Source organism: Aquarana catesbeiana, linkage group LG04, assembly GCF_042186555.1.
Source record: "Aquarana catesbeiana isolate 2022-GZ linkage group LG04, ASM4218655v1, whole genome shotgun sequence".
Classification (NCBI taxonomy): domain Eukaryota; kingdom Metazoa; phylum Chordata; class Amphibia; order Anura; family Ranidae; genus Aquarana; species Aquarana catesbeiana.
Window position 1 is genome coordinate 113,019,760 of NC_133327.1, and position 24,592 is coordinate 113,044,351.

A 24,592-nucleotide genomic window follows, 5' to 3' on the forward strand; every position below is an offset into this window, starting at 1 on the left:
GACCTGAGATCAGGCCCAAATTACACCCTGATAACACCTTCCTTGCTACAATACATGTCCTGCTTGATGTGGTCAGGGACTAAGCTCAAGGGACCCTTATAAAGTGACACTTTTTTTCTACGTTGGAAAGAGTTCAGGATTGGGCTCACCAGACTTGAGGGCTTTTCAAGCTGGTGGTTTGTTAAGATATTCTGGCCACAATACAATACAAATGGCTTATGATTTTTACATGTTTTGTGTTTTGGAGTGAGAGTTAAGATTAATTAAGAATCTGTTTAACGGATAATTCAGATGGCAGTACAATACTGTGCTTGAACATCTTATAACCATATGTACCACCATCATACAACCATAGTCCGCAAACCCTGAAGGAAGACAGGTGAAGATGGGAGCGCCTGCAGCTCTGACATCTGAGCGCTGGAAGGGCTTGGTTTTAAGGTAGGTTTAGCATAATGTGTTAGTATGCGATGCATACTAGCACATTATGCCTTTACCATGCAAGGTACAAAAAAAAAAAACCTAGCGGTTTACTAATGTGGAATTTTGAAATGAACCATCTGATATACAGTATATGTATGTGTGTGTGTGTGTGTGTGTGTGTGTGTGTGTGTGTGTGTATATGTATGTATGTATGTATATATAATATGTTGCAAGGGAGACAGACTCCAATGGTGTCAGCAGCAATAATCCATGCACAAGATGGGACTCCCAGGAACATTTTTTTCTGCACTTTAAATCGACAAGTCACTTCTGGTTCTGGTGCCGCATGGAGTAGCTGCATCTCTCCTCAACTCCAGCAGTACGACTCTCAAATCGGCATAAAAATACCTGCCCGACCCTCCACTGCTGCCTGCATCCCCCTCGGGTGACCCCCGCACACCCATGGACCTCTTCGTCGAAAAAAACAACCCGCGATAACAGACGGCCCTGACAGCTCAACCGCAAAATCGAGGCCCCGGTCTCGGCCTTGCCAGATCACGCGGCGGATGTGCCAGACATGGAGGTAAGAAGCTGCACAGCTTCTCCCTCTTCACACCATGCCTCTCCCTCCTCATACCAGGGAGACAGCAGCACAAAGCGTATAGCTCAGGCGGTATCCGCACTTCTGTCCCCCATGATGGCTGCCTCAGTGGAGAAGGCAGGGATGAAGCAGATTAAGCAACAACTGGGGGAACACGCCACCAGGCTCAACGAGGTTGAACACCGCCTTTCCAATGTGGAGGAAGAATTATACCAGGCACATACCACGGAGCAGGCACAGGACAAAACAAACTAGTATGTACTCCAAAAACTTGACGATTTGAAAAATAGATCCAGAAGGAGCTATTTGCGATTTGTGGGCATCCCAGAATCCCTACAAACATCAGCCATCACTGAATTCTGCACCAGACACATCCCAGAAGCGTTAAAGCGGGGTTCCACCCAAATTTTGAACATTATCTCTATGTATTCTCTTCCTTGCCTAGGTGCTGACATGCTGTGTAAAAAAATTTTAAATCGCCGTAATTGCCTTTTTTTTTCTAATCTTCTTAGCACTTCCTGGTTTTCCTCCCATGGGAGTAGGCGTGTTTCTAGCCTCTCCCAGACCTCCCACAGTCCCCTGGGAGCTAGTCTCAGGCTTCCCAGCATGCATTGTGCAACAGCGTCATCACAACATCTCGGTGAATGCTGGGAGCACAGCATTCACCGCATCCAGGAAATACATGCTTGTGGGCTTCAAATGCCCACAATGAAGATGGAAACCGCCTTCAGTGAATTTTATAAGTTATTCTTTACAACAAAATCTGACACAGGCAGACTTATTACACAGAACATGTGAGTAGATAATCATGAGAAGAAAAGTTTGTGAATGAACTCCAAAAAAAAAAAACGATAGGTGGACCCCCGCTTTAAGTCTTCTTGGCCCCTGCACGGTAGAACGTGCCCACCACATGGGAGCCTTCACCTCCGACCACAAAACTCCCCACCCGATCATCGCTAAATGCCTAAACTACTCGGACAAGGCCATCATCCTGCCAAAGTTCAGGCAGTCCAGATCCCTTCAAATAGACAGAATCAAAGTTCTGATTTTTTGCGGACTACTCCATCGAAGTCTCCAAGAAAATGAAAGCCTTTCAACACATATACACGGAACTCCACCAGCGGCAGGTGAAATTCACTTTAGCTTTCCCTGTAATTCTCTGCCTCAAGGCCCCCATCGGTGACCAGCTCTCCTTTCAGATCCCTCTGAAGCGAAAGCCTTCCTGCGTACACTTCGCGCTGACTCGCACTCCAATTCCTCGTCCAGGGTCGCCCCAAATAATCGCCCTCTGGACCAAAGAAGCCAGAGGAAAGACACTCCAAAATGCTTCAGGCCCTCTGGACCTGACCTTTGCTCTACCCCTTTGCTCTATAATAGTGACCTGTGAAACCATCTGGGCCAGGTGCTTTCGTGGGATTCAAGCATTTAATAGCTGCCGAAATGTCCCCCTCTGTAAAATCTGCTTCCATTAGCTCTATGTGTTCTTGTGCAACTCGTGGTAATGGAATATCATGGAAAAATTCATCTGCCCGGGCTTTGGAAAATGAATTCGGTTTGTTGTATAACTTAGTAAAGAACCTCGAAAATTCTTGGATTATTATTTGGGGATTTTGGGTATCCCATCCTTTGTCCGTATTCTCGGCATGGCGGGATTAAATGGACGCGGGGTTAGCTTTCTAGCCAAAAGGGTAGTAGGTTTATCTCCCCTGGTGTAGAAACGATGTCTAGACCAGCGGAGGTATTTCTCAGCCTTGGTTGTGAGGCTAAGTTTCAATGCTGTCCGTGCTATATCTATTTTATGGCGCAAGTCTAGATGAGGATTAGATTTTTGTTCCTGAACTATTTTTTGTAACTCGTCTTCCTGTTGCTGTATCTTCTGAGCATTGTCGCGTTTATTTCTGGAGGCCACTTGGATCAGTTTGCCGCGAATGGTGGCTTTATGTACTGCCCAATTAATGCCAGGGGACGTGTCGCTAGCATGATTGTCAGTAAAGTACTGTTGAAGGGTTTTCTCTACTTCAGCATATATGATGGGATCATTAAGTAGTGTAGCAGCCAGGTTGAGGGTTTTGGTCTCATCCATAGGTCGGTCAGTGTCATTAGTACTGGTGAGTGGTCTGACCATGATTTTAATCAACTTAATTGATGGCAATAGTGAGGATTGTGTGAGTAAGTGGTCTATGCGCGAGTATGTTTTATTGACTTGAGAATAGTGAGTAAAATCTCTGGTCGTGGGATGAAAATCTCTCCAAATATCTACGAGGTCGTAGGAGTGTAAAATCCGGGCTAGTTTAACGCCCTGTTTGGGGATATGTTTCACAACAGGTTTGTGTGCATTGGTCCTATCCAAGATTTGATCCAGGGAGACATTGCTGTCTCCACCCAGTATAACTCGACCTTGTACATGTGGCATCAGAGTTTTTAGCATAGTTTCAAAAAATGTTACCTGACCCGTATTGGGAGCATAATATGATATAAGTGTAAGACCATTTTCATTCACTTTCCCCACAACCATGATGTACCTCCCCTCTTTATCTCTAATAACTGTGGTGGGGATAAACGGAACTCTTTTCGCAATACAAATCGCTACCCCTCTTTTCTTGTCTGGGCCGTTCGATAAATAGTACGTGGGATATCTAGCAATTAAGTGTCGGGAGCTGAGGTACGCGAAAAATGCATTTCCTGGAGAATTAGGAAATCTATATCTAATTTATGGTAATTTTGAAATGCTTTAGCTCGTTTCGTAGGGGAGTTTAAGCCTTGGACATTATGTGTTAGTATGTGAGTATGGGAATGAGGCACTAATGATCTTAGCATTATGGTTCAACAGACTGTACTTGCCTGTTGTAGGTGTTCGCCATCTCCATCTGGAAGAGGATGTTTTGATGAGGCTCTTCAGTTTTCGATTGTAGGGGTGCACTCCAGGAAATAGAAAAAGAAAGAAGGAATGAGAAAACTGTTGGGGTAAGATGAACTGGACCACTGTCCATATGTCCCCCCTAGAAATAAAGTACATAGACAACTGATATGAGATTGAGAACATGTGCATAAGGGTCCAGGAGACCAAAGCCTCCATCGAGTTGAGCGAGGTTGTCACCACCTATCTGATGACGACAAGCTCGCCAAGAAGTGGCATACGGTTCCGCCCCGGCACTTTCCTTATAAAACATTGTTCTATTAGGGAGGGGGGTCTAGCAAATCTAATGAACTAACATTTTATGTTAACTTGAGTCCAACTGGGCTAAACTAAACCAGACTAGGGGGTCATTTTCAATTATATTATAAAATCTTCATGTTTAAAGCAACAAATATTGATTAAGAAGCTCTAATTCTAATCTACCAATAAGGAGAGGGGGTCACATCCCTCCAGAAATAAGGAAGTCACATTGGTGTCTTAAAGACACATTAAACTGGCTCAACCACAGCCAACTGTGTAAGTTTCAAATCCCTGAAGGGGAGCCTTGTACGGGCTTACAGTGATATCAACTGTCACTTTAGAAGAAATACTTCTCAGAGGAGGGTTCTGCTCCGTCATCCATCTGGTCCAGCAGCTGGGTGTCGTCTTCTAGAAGAATATCGTTGGCGTTGTTCCCACAGGGGCGAGACTGGGCAATCCAATTCTGGTCGTGCTTTTGGGGATGATGATTCCCTGGATATTAAGCCAAGGCCCATAAGGATATCTTCTCCATCCGGAAAATTGGCAAAAGAATATGTCTTTCCCTTTAAAGGTAAACGACAAACGAAAAGGAAATGACCAGCGGTACTTGATTTGGCGGTTAGTGAGCTGTGCCAGTAATGGCTTTAGAGCCCATCTTTTTTGGATAGTCATTTGCGAAATGTCCGCAAAAATCTGTATTGCATGTCCCATGAGGTTGATTTCATTCCTACCGCGGTCTGCGGTCATTATTTGTTCCTTAGTTCTGTAAAAATGCGGATTAACTATAACATCCCTTGGGGGGCCATCTTGTCTTGGGGCCGTCTAAGCTCGGTGGACTCTATCTATTTCCATGTGCTGTGGCGTAATGTCTGGGATCAAATCCTGCATAAGTGTATGCACTGCCTTTCTTTCTTTTTTATAAGTGTATGCACTGCCTCTTCTAGGTCAGTCACCATTTCCGGTAGACCACGAATTCAGAAATTATAGCGCCTGGATCTATTTTCCTGATCTTCAATTTTGGCGTTGGCTTCATGGATATCATGCTTGAGTTCTGATTAACCCTCCGCACTGTGCCATCCATTTTAGATTCAATAGTGTCCAGTCTTTCTCCTATATCATTAAAGTCATGTTTCATTTCAGCTGTGATTGATTGACAGGCTTTGGACAACTCTTGTTGCAGTAATGCTGAGAAGCGAGCAAGTAGGACAGAATCCCCTGAATATGGTGCAGGAGGCAGGGGAGGATGTTCACTCCCTGTGCTATTTTGGCTTAGGGCAAGTTCAGCTATTTCAGCCATATTCCTTTCCATGGAGCACGCTGGGGAAACAGCACCATCCATTCCCTCTCCCTGATAAGTGTGGGAGGGGGAGAGAGAAAACCGTGGGGACTCACCCTTCTGTGATCTTATCATGTCTTCTTGTGACTGAGAGGAGAAGAGGTCCCGTGTGCCATCTATGTCAGCAGCTGCTGTGTTATGAGAGGAGGCTCCTTGTGCAGGGGGGGCTTGGTTGCACTGGGTCCCGCTCACCTGCCGCTCTGCATCTGTCTCTGTCCTCCGGCCCGACGCCATCTTGGAAGGAGGGGATTGTGTTGCAGCGCTCCCCGAACGGAACGAGTAGCTTGATGTCGGGGGTTTCTTTTTTTTCGTTTTTCCCCCTCCTCTGCGATTCATAGTGTGATCCCCAAGAGGGCTGAGGGTTCTGCGGCTTCCCTCCGGCTTAAAATAGTTTAGAAAGCCCGCTCCCGTGCCCGCGCGCATGCGCACTCGCGCACATCCCTTTTCGCCGACGATGTTCATATTCTAAGCTAATCCCTCCTCTGACATGTCCACTATTAAAACAGTATTCAATGAATTTAGATTGTGTTCGGGTCTCCACATAAACTATAGCAAAAGCAAAATCCTCCCCATAGGCACCCTCTCCCACCCTCCCTGGGCCCACCATTCACAGTAGCCAAATCAAACATAACCTACCTGGGCATCAAAATAGGGAAGTTACCCTCCTATATTTACCACCTCAACTACCGCCCTCTGGTCAAAAAAATATCTCAAGAATTGGTAAACTGGATGGATCTGCCCCTCTTGCTCCTGGGAAGATGTCACTTAGTGAAAATGGTCAGTTTTTCTCACTATGCCCACTTCAAACGATTCCATTACTTTTGTAACACAAGGATATAAAAACCTTATACAAAGCCATCTCTAAATTTATCTGGCAAAATAAATGACCACACATTGCCTTTACAAAACTATATCTTCCCAGACGCGAAGGGGGTATTAGTCTTCCAAATGTCAGAGCTTATAACCTAGCATGTCTACTCCGGATAGATATAGATTGTATATCACAATCCTCCCAATACTCAAACTACTCCATGGAATCTCTAATGGCCCACCCCTACTCCTTGGTGGCCCTTATTCACTGCAAATGGAAATCTATTTGCTCACCCTTACAACATAACCTTCTCCTATGGGACACAGCCATAGCCTGGAAAGAAGTAAGAAAAAGCCTAAAACTCTCTCCTTTCATGTCCGGGCACCTCCCGATCCAGGGTAACCCAAGCTTCCCACTGGGAATGGAGCATAAACCTTTTTTCATCTGGCAACAAAAAGGCCTCAAAAAATTCTCCACTCTGTGATGTGGAAACAGGGCGCCCCCATAACTTTTCAGTCATCGCTGAAACATTCTCCCTCTATCAATCTCATGCTTTCCACTTTGGGCAATGTGTCAGCTTTATACGGAACTCACGCAGAGAGGAACATAAGAGATTTAAAGTGACCATTACAGACCTACTGCTCCAAGATGACTCCTATACAATCTCTGAAAACTACAAACCTCTCCTGCAAAAGACCACTCCTACGATCGCATCCTCATAAGCAGCAAACTGGGGTAGAGACTTTCCTGACACAGAAATAGTACAGAAACTTCTACTAGGAAGTTCTTCTTTACCGTGCCTATATACCTCTCCTCTCGGACAAGAACGACCAGGCACTGCCAACTGCCCCTTGTGCCACCAGCCAAGACCATCCCTAACTCACCGTTTCTGGGCATGCTACTTCATCTCCACCTTTTGGGATCAAGTCATCTCCTACATATTTGATATAACCCTGCTGAAACTACATAAAGACCCCCTGCTCCTCATCTTCGGGTACTGGGACAATCAACTACTACCATGGTCCCCCAACACTTATCCACCATACAAGGACTGGGCCCTGATCTGTCTCCTAATCGCCAGAGGAGCAATTTTAAAAAATCCAAAGATCTTGCAAATCAAACGGGAACTTTTACACTTATTGCACAAAGACAAACTCAACACCGACCTCAAACACAAAGCACCCAATGCACACTTCTACTCCCAGATCTCCCAGATGGCAGGCCTTCATGCAATTGACATTATCTCAAGAGGAACTCGAAAATTTTGAATAAAAAATTATTCTCGTACTATGGGGCTCTCCCTACACCTTCAGGAAAAGAGATCACTTCCGATAACCAACCCACAACCAGTGGGACTCAAAGCTCTAGAAGTCATCCGATATGACCACCCTCTTTCCTCACCGATACCTCAATCACCAACACTCCGTTCGAGAGCACCCAGCTCAGGACTTCAGTAAAGCCCTAGTCTCTCTCAAAGTGCTTTGTAAAGGAAGCCAATCACATAAAACAAACAAAATGCCGGTTCCTAACTGTCAGGGTGTCCCCTTATAGGTTCCCTAAAACAACAGTCAGCATTGTTACCCAGAAGGCGAGAGAAAAACATGAACGTCAGTCAGCTCACCTATATAAAGCTTTCTGCAGAGCTTATACTAAAGCTGGACACACATAGATTTATGCAGGCGAAACAACAGAAAAAATATCTACACAGCTTGCTTGGCACAGGTTATCGTGCTGCAGGTGTTGCATTTTGACAGTCAGCCCTGCTGGCTGTTAATATACCCTAATAGCAGCTACCTCTGAATGGACAGTTTTGCGCCTGGCTTATTTGATTTTTCATTAGGGGTATGACAATGGCGCACTGTTGGCAAGGCTACCTTTTGGGTGGGGGGAGTGGGTACCTGGTTTAGACAGGTAACCACTTCTGGCTCTGAACTGAGACGGCGGAAGTTGCCCCCCCCCCCCCCGAAGCTGGCCCATTAACAAAGCGCAGCAGTTGGCAACCGGCTGTGAAGCCACTAGGCTTCGCTGCTGGTTTCCCTTAGTCAAGAAGGTGGTGCCAGCACCCGATGGCTGATTGAAAAATTGGCTCGGATGAGGACACTGCTGGATTCCAGGACAGGTAAGTGTCCTATTATTAAAAGTCAGCAACTACCAGCTTTGTAGATGCTGACTTTGATTTTTTTTTGGTGGGAACCTGGAGCTCCTCTTTAATAATGTGGTCTAGCTACCATGTTAGATGTGAACCTAGAAATGGAGGCTTTATACTACCTCAAACTTTTACAAAGTCTCTGGGCTCCAGGGCACATATTAGAAATGTAAGATTTGAGAAAACAAGAGTCTGTTTTTTGATCACATCAGCCATGTGGATGTGTATGTGAGAAACCAAGGTGACACATACGCACAGTCCACAATCCTGCCAGCAAGTGCCTCACAATAAATGAAAAAATATGTATTTCTGATGTATTAATAGTACATTCATAACATTTAGAAAATACATCTAATTATAGAGATCTATTCATCAGACCAAGATGGACAATTGAGAGGACAAAGGGACAATGGATTTGATTCCAAACAAAGAACAGTGGGAGTTATGGTCATAGTGATAGGTGCTTAAATAGGTGTTCTAGTGCTAGCGTGTAATAATGGCACCAGTAACCTAAAAGTGATAGGATAATTCAGTTCATTAGCATTTTGCTTTTTACACATTCTGAGTGCATTGCTATAACTCACACTGTATTCAGCAGCCAGTAAGGAGCCCACAGGGCTAAGGGAGGATAGGCTGTTTGTCCTGTTTTCTTTCTTCTTTCTTTCTGCAACAACTGACCTATCCTCCTCTCCTCCTTCATATAATATATATACGGTGTTGTGTTTTCCCTGATGTGCTGTGTTCTGCTTGGCGACCAGCAAAGCTTAGTGTAAAGTGTATCACTCAAGTACAAGACTTAGTTTTGTAGGGTAGAGTAGTGTTCTTGTTGACCTCCTTAAAGTCTATCAAATCTATTGTCTATCCAATTGTATTCTGAAGAGAACATACAAATTCCATGCAGCTCATGTCATCAGTACTACAGGTACTATTGCTAATTATTTAGCCATCCTCAGATCTTGAGTGGTAATCTATTACAGCCTTATAATTTATGATAGCATGATAATTATAATATGAAGGTTCTCATTGTTCCTCTTCTGCTTGTCTTCTTTATGTGTAAAGGACTGTCAGCTAGCTCTTATATTTAAGGTATTTAGTGCATGTTTCTATCAGGATATCTCATGGTGTGTATGTTCCATATATGTTTAAGGCCCTATGAGTGAACGTTTCTGAACTGATAACTGTCTGATGTTCTCCTAGCAACCAGCAAGCTTCTCCTTTTTCACTCTGTAACCTAATTTTCAAGCATAAAGGGGAGAGAATGATCTTGTTATGAGCAACATATCAGAGCAAAGATGGAGCTGCTCATCCAGAACTACCACAATGCTGTTTTTCTCAGTGTCATCTGATTACTGTGATCTACAACATATTTTATTCTCCAGTTATAAGTGTATGTACGGCAAAATGCGCTTTTTTTTTTTTTGTTTTGTTTTTTTTTTTTTTTAAGCTTGGGCAATGGTTCAAGCGGCATTCTTCCAATAATGTAATATCCACACTCAGAAAATTAGGGGTGCCACTCCAGGTTCCAGTATGTCCCAAGTCCGGTGGCACTTGGGGTGCAGGCTGGGAAGGAGCCCGTCCTGGCATGTTCTATTCAATATAGAGAAAGGAAGTAGCCTGAAATGCCACACACAATCAGATCCAGATAGTTATGGTAATGAGAGCAGCCTGAGTGTGGCTCGTCCAGGTCACATTCCCCCACGCATTTCACTCCGCCTATGGGGTTTAGTCATTGAGGTGGGTCTCCATATGACTGGGGAGAATAAATACATCATCAGCTGCTGCTGTCACAAGAAGAAACAATAAGCATCAGGTGGAGATCAACAAGAACATTGAACCAGCGATAAGGAAATCCAGTATTCATATGGTCAGGAATCGCTTCAAATTAATACATATGCAGTTGACAAAAAATGCAAGATTTTAAGGAGTCAAAGTTAAAATTGCAGAGAACCCACCAAAAAGGTCTATAGCTGTAAAAATGAAAGCAAACAAAAGTAATGAAATATAAAATTCCTGCAAAAACTGCACTTGAGTAATGTACAATATACAAAAAGAAATTCAATGATGTGTAAAGCAGCAACTCAACCCTGAGATATTTGGCACAGTATGATAAATCATTCATTTCTGAGCTGCACTATTAAAATAGATAAATTATATTATATTCAATTCTTTTTGCACCAAAAAAAAATTTAAAAATATTACATCATAGAAGTCCACGTAAGTGATAGAGAATTCTTCTTAAGAGTTTACAAACTTATTGGGTATCCATCAGCCTTGTGAAAAACCACAACCTCTTATAGAAAAAGTGCACGCTTATCCACTGTAAATTACCTTCTAACTCTAGAAGGGTCTAAAAGGCACAGAACCGAATCATCTCAGTATAAGGTCATCAGGAACGGCTTCATACAATCTCCCCAGGGGACAGTGCATTTATGGTAGTTCTCCACCAAACATCCTCTCGTTGGAATTTAGATGGAGATATGGAAACAAAATGCTCCAGTAGTATACAAACACCTGCACTTCGGGGATCACGAGAAAGCAATGTTAGCATGCAGCTCCACCCTACATGTTTTGTCACACAGAACGTCATCTGGTGAATGCTATTGGAGCATTTAATTTCCACATTCCCATCTAAATTCCAATGAGAGGATCTCTCCAGAGCAAGGTGATATCCCCACTTATATAGTTGTCACTGGAACAAGTTTTCCCATTGGGAGATTTCTTCTCTTATATTATGGTGACAACTCAAATATTTAGATTTTTTTTTTCCCCTCCGTTTCTGTACAAGAGACAATGTTTTTCATAACCCATTCTAAAGGGGACATCATCAGGGGACACAAAGAAATGAAAAACTGGCTAAGTTCTAACCCTTAAATATTCTATACAAATGTGAAAAATAAAGTTTTTTGGCTTTTCAGTCACTTTAATTTACAAATGTTTTTTTTAAGTCACGAAGCCTATTGGTTTGCTAGTTTTGCCTGTAATAAAAAAAAAAATTGATTCCATACGCATGTTTGTATATTGTTTACATGATGGAATCTCATTTTCATGCATTACCACCAATTTGTCTATATTCGGGTCACATAGGGCTAGCCGAATCTTGCCTAAAATGCAAAAACACTGAAAAACCCCATTAATTCTATATGGGCCGATTTCATGTTTTTTTGGGGGGTTTTTTGTTTTGTTTTTTTTTTTTTTTTGCTCCTTTTTGGCCATGAATGAGTCACAGATGGCACAGAAGTTTAAAACATTCCTGCTGCTGGCCAATTTTAAATATACATTTTAGACCTATTTATTATTATTATTATTATTATTATTATTTATTATACAGGTTTTATATAGCGCCAACAGTTTGCGCAGCGCTTTACAACATGAGGGCAGACATTACAGTTACATTACAATTTGGTACAAGAAGAATCAGAGGGCCCTGCTCGTTAGAGCTTACATGAACACAAAGTGATTCTACCACCAAAATTAGGAGACTGCAGGTGATAGAGCAGTTTAAAATCGACCAGCAGAAAATTTAGCCTGGAATAATCGACCTAACCGATTTCAATTTAAAGTGATTGTAAACCCTCATACTGTAACAAAAACAACAACAAAAAAACATTCAGTTTAAAAAAAATGGACAAACAAAATGGGAAAACATTTTGCTTATAGATAAAAAAATTTTTTATAAATACCCTCCTTCTTCTTTTTTTTTTTTTTTTTTTTTTTTTAATAAATAAAAAAAATATATTAAATACATATGCGATCACTTTCCCTCTGTTCTCGGCTGCATAAGTATTGGGGGAGTTGGGGGAGGAGAAGCAGCAGCCCACTGATCTTCCCAGTGCTGTGCATGGAGGGGAGTGTAAGGACAAGACTGATCATTGGAGGAGGGCAGGCTGAGTTCCCAGCAAAACTAGAGAACTGACCACTGTGCTCAAATGCCCGTATCAGTTTTTTTTTAATAGGAAAGCAGAGGGACTGGCAGGAACACCAGGGATTTCACACAAAGGAAGCAATACAAAGAGAACAGGATACTTTTTCATACAAGTACATGGTACAGCGGGCACATATCAGGAATATGAAATGTTGGGTTTACATATTCTTTAACTTTAATTTATTATCTGGGGGATAGGGAGATGTGCTTAATGTGAATGATCTAATGTGAAGTAATTTAGGTGCACACTGGTCTTGCACTTCATTTTATTTTTTTCCAAGAACAGATGGTCAGTAACAAGTCAATGCTGTGTTTTGAGCATCTCAAAGTTAAAAAAGGCCCCATCAACATAAAGTAAAAATCAATAAACCCCCAAAAGAAACCTGCAAAATACCACCCTTGAAACAAGTCTGCTCCCTTTTTTTTTTTTTCTTCTTTTTTTTTGGCCTGTCAGGAAAAACAAACTATAAAAACAGCCCTTTCAACCAACCAATAAATCCCTAAAATGAATAAAGACACCCTGAAACAAAAGTTAACTTTAAAGCAGGCCTTCACCTACAAATAGCACTTCCTCTGTTCTGTCTCCTTCCCATCCCTCTTAAGCTCTTAGATTGTTTTCTTTTTAAAATTTAAAATATTTTTATTTTTAAATGGATGCACTTCCTGAATCCTTGCCTAGGCAAGGATAATGTGTGTAGCCGCCCGCTGCCTCCTGGGATGTCTAGATCTTATTCCAGGAAGCAGACCAATGTGAAATATCTTTTTATAGTGAGGGGGCTAGTGCATAACAAAGCATCATTATTGGCACATCCAAGCCAGCTGACGGAGGTTCAGAGACCCTGCTGTGCGTTAAGAAATTTGGTGGCCGAACTACTGCCTTAGTTCACCGAACTGCAAACCTTGAACAGGCTGGGTTTGCCCGAAGCTCATGCCTTCTCAGGAGCCGCTTTGGAAAGGCTGTGGGGTTCTTCCTACCCAGTCCATGTATTCGTCTCTATTTTTGGAGGGTCTGGTGGCCTGGTTATTACCCTTTATTGCCTTCCACTTACATCCTTACCTTTCCTACCTTCCCCCAATTCCTCACTGGTCCTTTAACTACACTTTTCATGCCCCTTGCCTCTGTATGCCCAGACATAGTGCATAAAGCAATCCCCCAAAAGCCCTAGAGAAGATTTTGCCTTGGGTAAAGTGGCAGCCTATTCTACTTGTTGCCTAGAGTCATTCTTTAATCCCACCTTTTTTAAATGGTAGCATATTAACTGCATTCATGCATGTTATGTTTAACTTGTCTTTCCACCTATTCATGATTCCATCGTGTGATGTGTCTCCCTTCATCTCTCCCAAATGAAAATGTTGGCTGCTATTAATGTAATCTTTCAGTGTAAAGTGCCCATAGGTGTAGCAGACATGGTACATGGCTTTGCCCTAACCCACTGTTACTGCTGATTATGCAGACTTCAGCTCATTACTGGCTCAGAAAGACATAAATCCAGCATGGGAAGATTTTTTGTTGAGGACCTTGTTGCAAAACAATAGATTCAGAGAAAATATTAATTGAAGATATATTTAATAAGATATATTAGATGTATATTTAAATCTCCCTTTCTTAGCCAGTGATCTGTGGAATCCTAGGAAGGTCCCTACAGCGGTTGCAATTCTTGAGCAGTGGCAGATTGACCTTTTATTATTTGCATGTGTGTTTGCTTTCATAATCAGTGCTGTATAAATTGAGATCTATGAAGAAATGGGGAATGGTTAGAATCTAAAAGCACAAAAGTTTTTAGTGTCCCGGAGACCTGAAATTTAGTTCAAGGGTTCTTCCAGAGGTATAAAAGTTGTGAAAGGCCGATATAAATACAAGGCATATACATGTTTATATTAACAAAAAAAAAAAACTTTAGATATACAGTCATACCCAAAAATATTGGCACCCCTACATTTCTTCAGATAATGCTCCACTTTGTCCAGAAAATTGTTGCAATTACAAATGTTCTTATGTTTCTTTCTTTTGTTTTTGTTGGTATGACATAAAAAGTGTAGAAACAAAAAGCCAAATCTGACACATTCCAAGCACAACTCCAAAAATGGACTGGACAAAATTATTGGCACTCTCAATTTAATATTTTGTAGCACACACTTTGGAAAAAATAACTGCAATCAATCGCTTTCTGTAACCATCAATTAGTTTTATACCTCTCTACTGGAATTTTGGACCACTCTTCTTTTGCCAGCTGCTCCAGGTCTCTCAGATTGGAAGTTTTCCCAACTGTTGTTTTTGAGATCTCGCCACAGGTGCTCTATGGGATTTAGATCTGCACTCGTTGCTGGCCAGTTCAGTTCAGTACTCTCCAGCGCTTTGTCTTAAACCATTTCTGGGTGCTTTTTGACGTGTGCTTTGGGTCATTGTCCAGCTGTAATGCCCCGTACACACGGTCGGATTTTCCGATGGAAAATGTCCGATCGGAGCGTGTTGTCGGAAATTCCGACCGTGTGTGGGCTCCATCGGACATTTTCCATCGGATTTTCTGACACACAAAGTTTGAGAGCAGGCTATAAAATTTTCCGACAACAAAATCCGTTGTCGGAAATTCCGATCGTGTGTACACAAATCCGACGGACAAAGTGCCACGCATGCTCAGAATAAATAAAGAGATGAAAGCTATTGGCTACTGCCCCGTTTATAGTCCCGACGTACGTGTTTTACGTCACCGCGTTTAGAACGATCGGATTTTCCGACAACTTTGTGTGACCGTGTGATTGCAAGTCAAGTTTGAACCAACATCCGTCAGAAAAAATCCTAGGATTTTGTTGTCGGAATGTCCGAACAAAGTCCGACCGTGTGTACGGGGCATAAGACTCATGACCTCTGACGGAGACCCAACTTTCTGACACTGGGACCTACATTGCACCCCAGAATGCTTTGGTAGTCTTCAGATTTCAAAATTTCATGCACGCAGTCAAGATATCCAGTGCCTAAAGCAGTAAAGCAACCCCAAAACATCAGTGAACCTCTACCATGTTTGATTGTAGGGACTGTATTCTTTTCTTTAAAGGCCTCCTTCCTTTTTCTGAAAACAGTAAAATGATGGGCTTTACCAAAAAGCTATAATTTTGTTTCATCTGTCCACAGCACATTTTCGCAAAAGGATTTTGGCAAACTCCAATCTGGCTTTTTTATGTTTCTGTGTCAGCAGTGGGGACCTCCTGGGTCTCCAACCATAGTGTCCCTTTTCATATAGTGTGAGCTGACACAGCTGTACCCTATGCCTGAAGGTCAGCTTGAATTTGTCTGGAAGTTGATTGAGGTTCTGTATCCACCATTCGAACAATCCTTCATTGCAATCTTTTATCACTTTTTGTCTTTTGTCCACGTCCAAGGAGATTAGCTACAGTTCCATGGGCTGTAAACTTCTTGACAATGTTGTGCACAGTGGACACAGGAATATTTAAGATAGACTTGTTACCTTGAGATTGTCTATGCTTTTCCAAAATTTTTGTTCTGGAATCCTCAGACAATTCTTTGCTGCTCTTTATCTTCTCCATGCTCTGTGGGAGCAATTTTTCCCAATTTTTCACCATTTAAAATTGTTACCAGTGTGATTTCTATATTGTCAGCACCTGTTAATTGATACAGATGAGTTTAATTACAAATCACAGGAGCATCACAAACTGGGAATGAAATTATTTCCTACAATTTTGAGAAGGTGGCAAAAATTTTGTCCATTTTTTTTGAGTTTTGTGTGGAATGTGTCAGATTTGGCTTTTTGCTTCTCCACCTTTTTTCTGCCATACCTATACAAACAAAAGAAATAAGCACAACGATGTCTAAACATTTGTAATTGCAACAATTTTCTGGGTGAAGTGGTGCATTATGCGACAGAAATGCAGGGGTGCCAATATGTTTGGCCATGACTAATAAATATATATATATCTATGTGCTTCTTCTTGAGACACTTCTTTCTTGCCTTGGTATGTTTTGGGTCATTGTTATGCTAGAAGACCAATCCACGACCCATGTTTAGTGTTCTGGCTGAGGGAAGAAGGTTCTCATCCAAGATTTTACAATACATGGCCCTGTCCATTGGCCCCTCAATGCGGCAAAGTTGGCCTGTACCTTTTAGCAGAGAAACTGCCCAAAGCATACTGTTTCCACCTCCGTGCTTAACTGTAGGGATGGAGTTCCTAGGGTCATAGTCAGCATTTTTTGTTCTCCAAACGAATTAATGCCAGATAGCTCAATTTTGGTCTCATCTGACCACAGCACTTTCCCCCAAACCTTTTCTGAATCACTTAGGTGTTCGTTGGCATGACTGTACATGTGCCTTCTTGAGGAGGGGGACTTGTTGTGTTTGGAGGAAGAAAAATGCTGACTGACCCTTATAACACTATCCCTACAGTCAAGCACAGAGGTGGAAACATTTTGCTTTGGGTGTTTGTCTGCTAAAGGTACAGGCTGATTTTGCCACATTGAGGGGCCAATGGACACGGCTATGTATTGTAAAATCTTGGATGAGAAACTTATTCCCTCAGCTAGAACAGTAAAGATGGGTCATGGATAGGCCTTTTAGCATGACAATGACCCAAAACATACCGCCAAGGCAACAAAGGAGTGGCTCAAGAATAAGCACATAAAAGGTCATGGAGTGGCCTAGCCAGTGTCCAGATCTCAGCCCTATAGAAAATTTATGGAGGGAGCTAAAATTGCCAAGCGACAGCCAAGAAACCTTAAGGATTTAGAGAAGATCTGTGAATGAGTGTACCAAAATCTCTCCTGAGATTTTTGCAAACCTGTTCACTAACTACCAGAAACGTCTTACCTCTGTGCTTACCAACAAGGGTTACTCAACCAAGTACCAAGTCATGTTTTGCGTGGGGATCAATACTTATTTTTCTCACTGAACTGCAACTCCATTTACAACATTTTGTATCGTGTTTTTTCTGTATTTTTGGTTGATATTCTGTCTAAATTATAGACCCTCCATTTCTTTGTGTGTGTGTATGTATATGTATGTGTATGTATGTATGTATGTATGTATGTATGTATATATATATATATATATATATATATATATATATATATATATATATATATATATATATATATATATATAGTGTGTGTGTGTGTATATATATATATATATATATATATATATATATATATATATATATATATATATATATATATATATATATATATAAAAAATTTTTTTTTTTTTTTTTTATGTAAGGGACAGCAGCAGTTCATTTATGTTTTTGATGGTTTTCTTTCTCCTGTCAGGACTCTGGACATCCTTGCACTGCTAATGATCCCAGTAGATGTCTTACGCCGGTCTCTCCACAGCACTTTATTGACCTTTTCCAGTTCTAAATGGAGTTCATTGTTCTGTTAGTAATTTTGTGTTTGAATGATGTAGGGTATTTTAAAAGGACTTGTTCTGGTAGTTTAAATGTTTATGGAAAATGTATCTCTGCTGGACCATGGTACAGGTGAGAAGACCAAATATGTTTTATTTGAAACTTACTATTATTGTTTTGTTGTATTCCCTGTTTCTTTACACTAAATAGTGTGCATATAAATATAATAGATGGTTTTGTACTGTAACTATATGGTACTACAGACTTAAAGAGTTCCAGAATAATATTGCACACCTTTCTTTTACTTATGTGCACTTTTTATTATTAAATCTTGGTATTCAGGGAGAATATATTTATCAGGGGACTCATGAGCTGATCCAGGTTCCTCCGGGTGTAGCACTTTTAGAAGGGATGAGGAACACTATACTCAAAGCTGATACACTCTTTTGAGAATGTAGGCAGGTTAAACCTGTGGTGCTTTAACACATGCACACTAACTTATGTTGAGTTGAAGGTGTTGCCATCGCACCCCAGTGCACCAAAAACTGCACCTGATCCTTTTTTCAGCAACAGGGGGCACAACACACAGTAATCAATTCCTGCCCATTAGAGTAGAATGCTGAGATTTCCCATGAATTGTTTTTTAATCTTCTGCTATAAGGAGCCTTTTCTGCACTACTTAGCAGGCACCTAATAGAACCAAGCATGTTTTTTTTTCCTTAATCAAAAGGCAGTGGTATTTTATTTGCTACCTAGATTAATAAAAATAAAAAAACTTAATTTAGATTTGTACTAGTTATAGATGCTACTAAAATTTTTACCTATGATTTCCAAGGCTCTGTATATCCAAATCCTTTTGTTTCCCCAACTGAAAAGGTCAGTGTATTAAACATCATATACACTGCACTTTTACAATGGGCTTGTTGGCATATTAAAGGGTTATTAGGCTGCTTTCACACAGATCTCAGGGTGCAGCACAATGCACCTGAGGCTTTCCTGCGGGTTAGTTGAACTGAACCATAGGCTTCTATTATATCTTATGGGTTTGGTGCGCTCTCTGAAAGTGCACTACACCTGCAATATGTAATAGAAGTCTATTAGACTCAGTGCAGCTTACCTGCAGGTAAGCCTCAGGTGCGGGTATATCGCAGTGCACCAGTGTGAAAGTAACCTTATTAGATGGTTTAGAACAGTGAAGGCTCATTTACATTCACGGTTTTGGGGCAGTAAAACCCCATAGTTCATTGTGACCCCCGACCGGTTACCAAATTCCTTAAGTGGCCCTCGCTCTTCAAAAGCACCCCTGGTCTACATAATCACTCGGTAGTCATATAGCCTGAGAGGAGCCAATTCTTTAAAAATGACAGAAGCCAGTAAAACATATTGAAATAACTTGGGGATATACTATCCAGCTGTCTGTGACTTCTGTTCCAGTGACAACCATTCCCACCATTTCTTGTTCAGGTAAAACATTTTCCTAATGGGGCACAGACAAGAAGGCTAACTCTTCTGCACTTAGAGTCTAACTATAGTTACTTTTTTAGTTTTTGTTAAAGTGAATTGAAAACTCATTTTTTAGTCCTAAAAATGACAAAGAAAATGCTGCATGTTATCGTTATGGGAACTGTTCTCAACAATGGGCCTCTTTTGTAAGTCTCTAAAATAAGTAGTCTCTGCTTCTGAAAGTCTGAAGCTGATTAGAGACTGTAAGCAACACAGTTTTTTTTTTTTTTTTTAAGCAGACTGTGACTTTGCCAATTTAAGAAAAGTGACTGACTTTTTATGGCCCAGCCCCCTCAATGCTTTCATTCAGTGCTGTTCTCCACTGCAGAATCCCCCATGATTTGAGGCACAAAGAGAATGTAACTGCTTGTACTGACCTCTTCAAGCCTGTCTTGTAAAGGGAGGGGAAGACATCATTAAACCTGTGAAACTTCCAACATACAGATTCATTTTTTGCCATGTTTTGATGGGTAATCTGCTCACACATGATGTAACACCATAGACAGACAAAATGTACTACTGGAATTGCCCTAACCTGCTAATCACTCATGGTCTATTACAGAGTCTACCAGAGTGTAGGTTAAATAAACCTCAGGAGTGAAGCACTGCATGTAAAAATGTATTTATTTATTTTTTTTTACATTAAAGCATTTATTATCTCTGCCACAAGGATACAAAGTCTGCAAGCTCCCTTGTTGCCCTTTACCTTTGTCTTTTTCTGAGTTTGGGGGTCTTCAGTCATCTTGATTGGCCAGCCTGGGTGTATGGGAGTTCATTCATTTTGGCTGAAATTGCACATTTTGCATGTTCGTTATCAGCCAGGTAGGAAGCTTTCGTTACAGATAAAGACTATCAGAGTCTCTTCTGCAATACAAAACCTTGCTGCTAGCAATTGCACTTAAAAGAGAAGCAGTCGTGGGCTTATACAAGGATTTAAATACCAGTGTTGAGAAGCCCACAGAAGTATTTTTCAATGGGTTAAATGAAAAAAAATTACTTGTTTCCCCCATCCACACATTCAATGTGGATAAGAGAATCCTTCTTGCTGAGCTATTGTATTATGACAGTGGGGATATTTGGTCAACGCAGCCAGCTGTATCCTGCAGCACTGATCATGCAGGGTCCAGTAGGGTAGTGAGACTTCTGTATGACCATGCATGGATGGAAAATTCCCTGCTGAACTAGCCAAATTTCAATCCATATGTGGCCAGCTTTAAAGCAGACTTAATATATTCAAGAAATCACAGTACACACCATGACAATGCCTTCATCTTTTTTTTTTTTTTTTTTCCCCCAGAGGGGCAAGTGGATTTTGTTTAGAGTGAGGGCTTTAATGCTGGCCCATAGATGAGGGCTTTAATGCTGGCCCATATATGATCCAGTGCTCTTTCAGTGGACCTTTTTTATTCTTGTCTGTATAAACAGGTCATACAAACCTCAGCCCTCTACTGGTCCCTCTCCACCTGGGACCAGCCATTGTAAGAATCCATCCCACCCACACAGCTCGGTGTTTCTTCTGCCTCTCACACTGTGACTGGCTAATGTCAGAACAACTTTCATAGCCTCCTACTGATTAGACCCCTGCTGGCCCCTACCTTGTGATCTGCCATAACACTACATGGGTCACTGGGGAAGAGGAAACTAAGAAAAAGTATCTTCCTGTCATTAGATGGCTTATGACATCATTTTTAGCCTTTTTTTTTTATTTTTTTATTTTTTTTTTTACTGTTTCTGTATATTGTGTCATGTCAGGAATTTATTTATGCAGACTTGTAAAATTGTTAATAGATCCACTTTAAATTATTATAATTGTGCAGACATGCTTAAATTCACCCCTTTTTTTGAGTAGCTTTATTTAATTTATCTGAGGATGACTCCGATAAGTACTTTATCATATATCTTAAAAGAACAAATGTGTTCAAGTACACGTTGTCTAAAAAAAAAAATCTTTTTGCACACCTGATGGATTTTTTTTTTTTTTTGAGCTTACAAAACTTTATAAAATAATTTTCACATAGGGAAGATTTCTGCTTAGCTATGTTTGTGTTTTAAATTGCCACATGGTAAAACCAGACTATAATTTTTATAAAATCTATATCTTTCACTGTGTAGGAACTAAGAGGTTTTTTTTTTCAGATTTTCTGTTGGAAAGTATAAGGTTCCATTTCTCCCCTGGTTTTGTCAGGAGCCTCATATATACAAGGAAATGTTTCAAAGTGGTTACCTCGTTTTTAGTTCAACTCGTGTTTTTTTTTTTTTTTTTTTTTTTTTTTAATGCATGTCTTTGCAGTGGTCAGTGAAGTCTTCTCTGATTTGCATAGACTGTGTTTGGTTCTTCCAAAATTAAAAACAAAAATGTAATATACCAGCTCAGTGTGCGGGCTGCCTACCTGTCTTAAAGTGACAACACTCATTCACTGTACATGTATGGAGGACCAGCGTTGTCATCATTGGCTGCTCACCCTTGTGTTAACTGTAGGCTGATGTGGTGACACCTACACATTCAGCCTGCATCCATACACTGAACCTGAAGAAGAGCCAGCCCTGCAGTATCATTATGGGACATGTACAGTAGCGGTAACCTGCCAGAAGAGCAGAATTGACTTCAAGGAACAAAAAGAGGAAAACAGTACATTTAAAAAAATAAAAAAAGGTTGTATCCCATCAATACCAAATCCTAGATATTTTTGCTTGGGGTTTAGATCTACTGTAAGCATTTAAATTGAACGTGGTTCCAATCTTTTAGCCTTAGGGCTGTACTTACATTATTTTCAAGTTGAATTGTTCAGACAATGTGGCACCTTTATAACACTTAGAAGTTTTAAAATGCACATATTTTACTATTTAGACACTTTTTAAGTATAGTTTATAGTTCATATGTTAATTCCCAAAAATCTGGACAGATCTATGAACTAGGATTGCCTGATCCTAAATGCGCCCTCTGTGTGAGCCATTGTGACGCAGTGTTTTGTAACAGATGTGACTATGAAAAATGAGGCAGGGACCATGATTGCAACATGTATAAAATGTTGCCCAACAAGTGAAATGTGCCAAAATCTGTAGCTCTGCACAGAGTGCAGAGAAAAATGTATGATTGATTTCATATATAAATGTTGGAAGGTCACCGTACAGCAGCAGGCTGTAAGAATGAGTGTTTCACACATCAGCCCCAGTAAACCGTGAATGCTTAATTTACTGAAAACGAGATTGCACGTCTGTATTGCAAAATATATGGGGCGGCTTCTCTGGCATATTAACTCCTAAACATGGCTTTCATCACTGCCATCTAGTGGCAAACTTGGAGACAAGCGTTAAAATGCACGGTAGATGACCAATATGATTTTTATATTCTTTGTTCTAAAGGGCATTGCTTCTTTAATGCTATTACTAGTATACTATTCTATTTTTTCAAAATATAATTTTAGAAAATGTGCTCTATTCTTGTTTTCACAGTAAAAAGTGAAAAAAAATGTGATTGAATTCAAAGTTGTGCTGTTGCATATTTGAAGAAGTGGTAATATGTAATGTAGAAAGTTACTACCTGCTAAAAGTCATTGCAAAGAACTGCTTGTAAAATGTTTTATCGTATATTTGAAATGTAAAACACATGCATTGTGCCTGATGATTTTTGTCTATTGAAGGAAAATTTTAATAAAATAATTCTTAATTTTAAATGTTTGTGTAATTACTGTGTTTTGGCACATTTCAGAGTGGTTATGTAAAGTGAATAAGGTCTTCTGAAAACAATTGTATGCAGAGTGCTGGAGCCCAGATAAATCTTATCTTATTAATTTACGTCAGTCTATTTAATAATGGCGCATATGTACATGGTAGGTGACCTGCCTGCAAGGTTCAATCAAATCCCTGCATCAGAGCTTGAGATGTTGCCTACAGGTTCAGTATACTGCAAGTCCTTCCAAACTCCCATCTCATACTCCTTCTTCTTTTTTTTTTTTTTTTTTTAACATTTTTAACATTTAGATTTTCAAAACAATTAACATAAAGCTAATTCTATACAGGGAAGCCATTTTTCTTAATGCGGTTAGAGGCGCAGCTAGTCTTGAAACACATTGGGGTTAATTTACTAAAACTGAAGCGTGCAAAATCTGGTGCAACTCTGCATGGTAGCCAATCAACTTCTAACTTCAATCAGCTTGTTCAATTAAGCTCTCTCAAAAAAATGGAAGCTGATTGGTTTCTATACAGAGCGCCACCAGATTTTGTACTCTCCAATTTTTAGTAAGTCAACCCCATTGACTTTTCTAATGACTTGTTTCTTTATACATTATATCAAAATAAAATACCGCGCTGTTAACACCTAAATAAATTAAATATAAAAATAACAATAAGCAGCCACTAAAAGTGAGATACACACATGAAATAAATGGCGAAAAATGGAAAAAATTGTAGCAGCGCTAAATATGAACCACAAAAAAGAATGCATAAATAATATTATAGGTATTGACCAATAAAAATAAATATGAATACACCCAAAACCAATTAATCAGTGAAAAAAAAATAAGAGTCCAAGGTGTATATAAAAATAAACCCCCAAAAAAACCTTTATAATATGGTGTAAGATAGAACTCTTCTACTGTGCATTCAATCACAACCAAAACCCGTGAAACGAATATATATAAAAGTTGAAAAAGTAACGATTCCTCCACCGCAACCAAAATGTGAACGCCACATTAAATGCACGCTTACCATATGGCAAGCTAGATAAGCTTGTGACCAAATACCCGGTCAGGGCCTTTATCCAGACAAATGAACCAGTGCCTCCAAATGGTCCAAGGAATGTGGCTAGCAAAACAGTACAGATCCCCCGATCAGGAAGGTTCCCACAAGATGGTCAGATGTTGCCCGGAATGAAAGAGGAATTCACCATAGCATAATTCCGATAAGACATAATTTATTAAAGTAATAAAAGTTACACTTACAATGTGAAAGTTTAAAAGACGTCGTTTGTACCCCAGACAACGTTACTATTTGATGAAACGAGCGTCAGGAGGAGCTGACGTGCTGACATCATCGTGTGCAGGTGTCTAAGCAGACAGGCGTTTTGCACAGCCGGCCGGCTGCTTTGCTACTTTTAAACTTTCTCGTTGTAAGTGCTGCCAGTCAGTGCCCATCAGTGCTGCATATCAGTGCTGCCTTTTGGTGTCCATCAGTGCTGCATATCGGTGCCGCCTATCAGTGCCCATCAATTCTACATATCAGTGCCAACTCATCAGTGCCCGTCAGTGAAGGAGAAAACTAAATTTTATAACCAAACCAAAATGAAGAAAAACTTTTTTTTTTCAAAAATGTTCTTTTTTAGTTTGATGAAGATTTTGATTCC

At 40.5% G+C, this 24,592-nt stretch overlaps 1 protein-coding gene across 3 annotated transcripts in view; it reads left to right on the forward strand.

Moving 5' to 3' along the window:
* The window catches only part of FBXO25 (F-box protein 25), a 68,679-nt gene extending 45,754 nt beyond the window's left edge, over positions 1 to 22,925 (forward strand). For 2 of the 3 annotated variants that reach the window (XM_073625466.1, XM_073625467.1), the window contains exons 10-11: positions 9,531 to 9,557; positions 17,672 to 22,925. In XM_073625466.1, the coding sequence (XP_073481567.1) occupies positions 9,531 to 9,557; positions 17,672 to 17,761 (117 nt within the window). In that variant the 3' untranslated portion in view covers positions 17,762 to 22,925. The remainder of the gene's footprint in view (positions 1 to 9,530; positions 9,558 to 17,671) is intronic. The other variant, XM_073625469.1, reaches the window with a different exon arrangement.
* Positions 22,926 to 24,592: the final 1,667 nt, after the last annotated feature.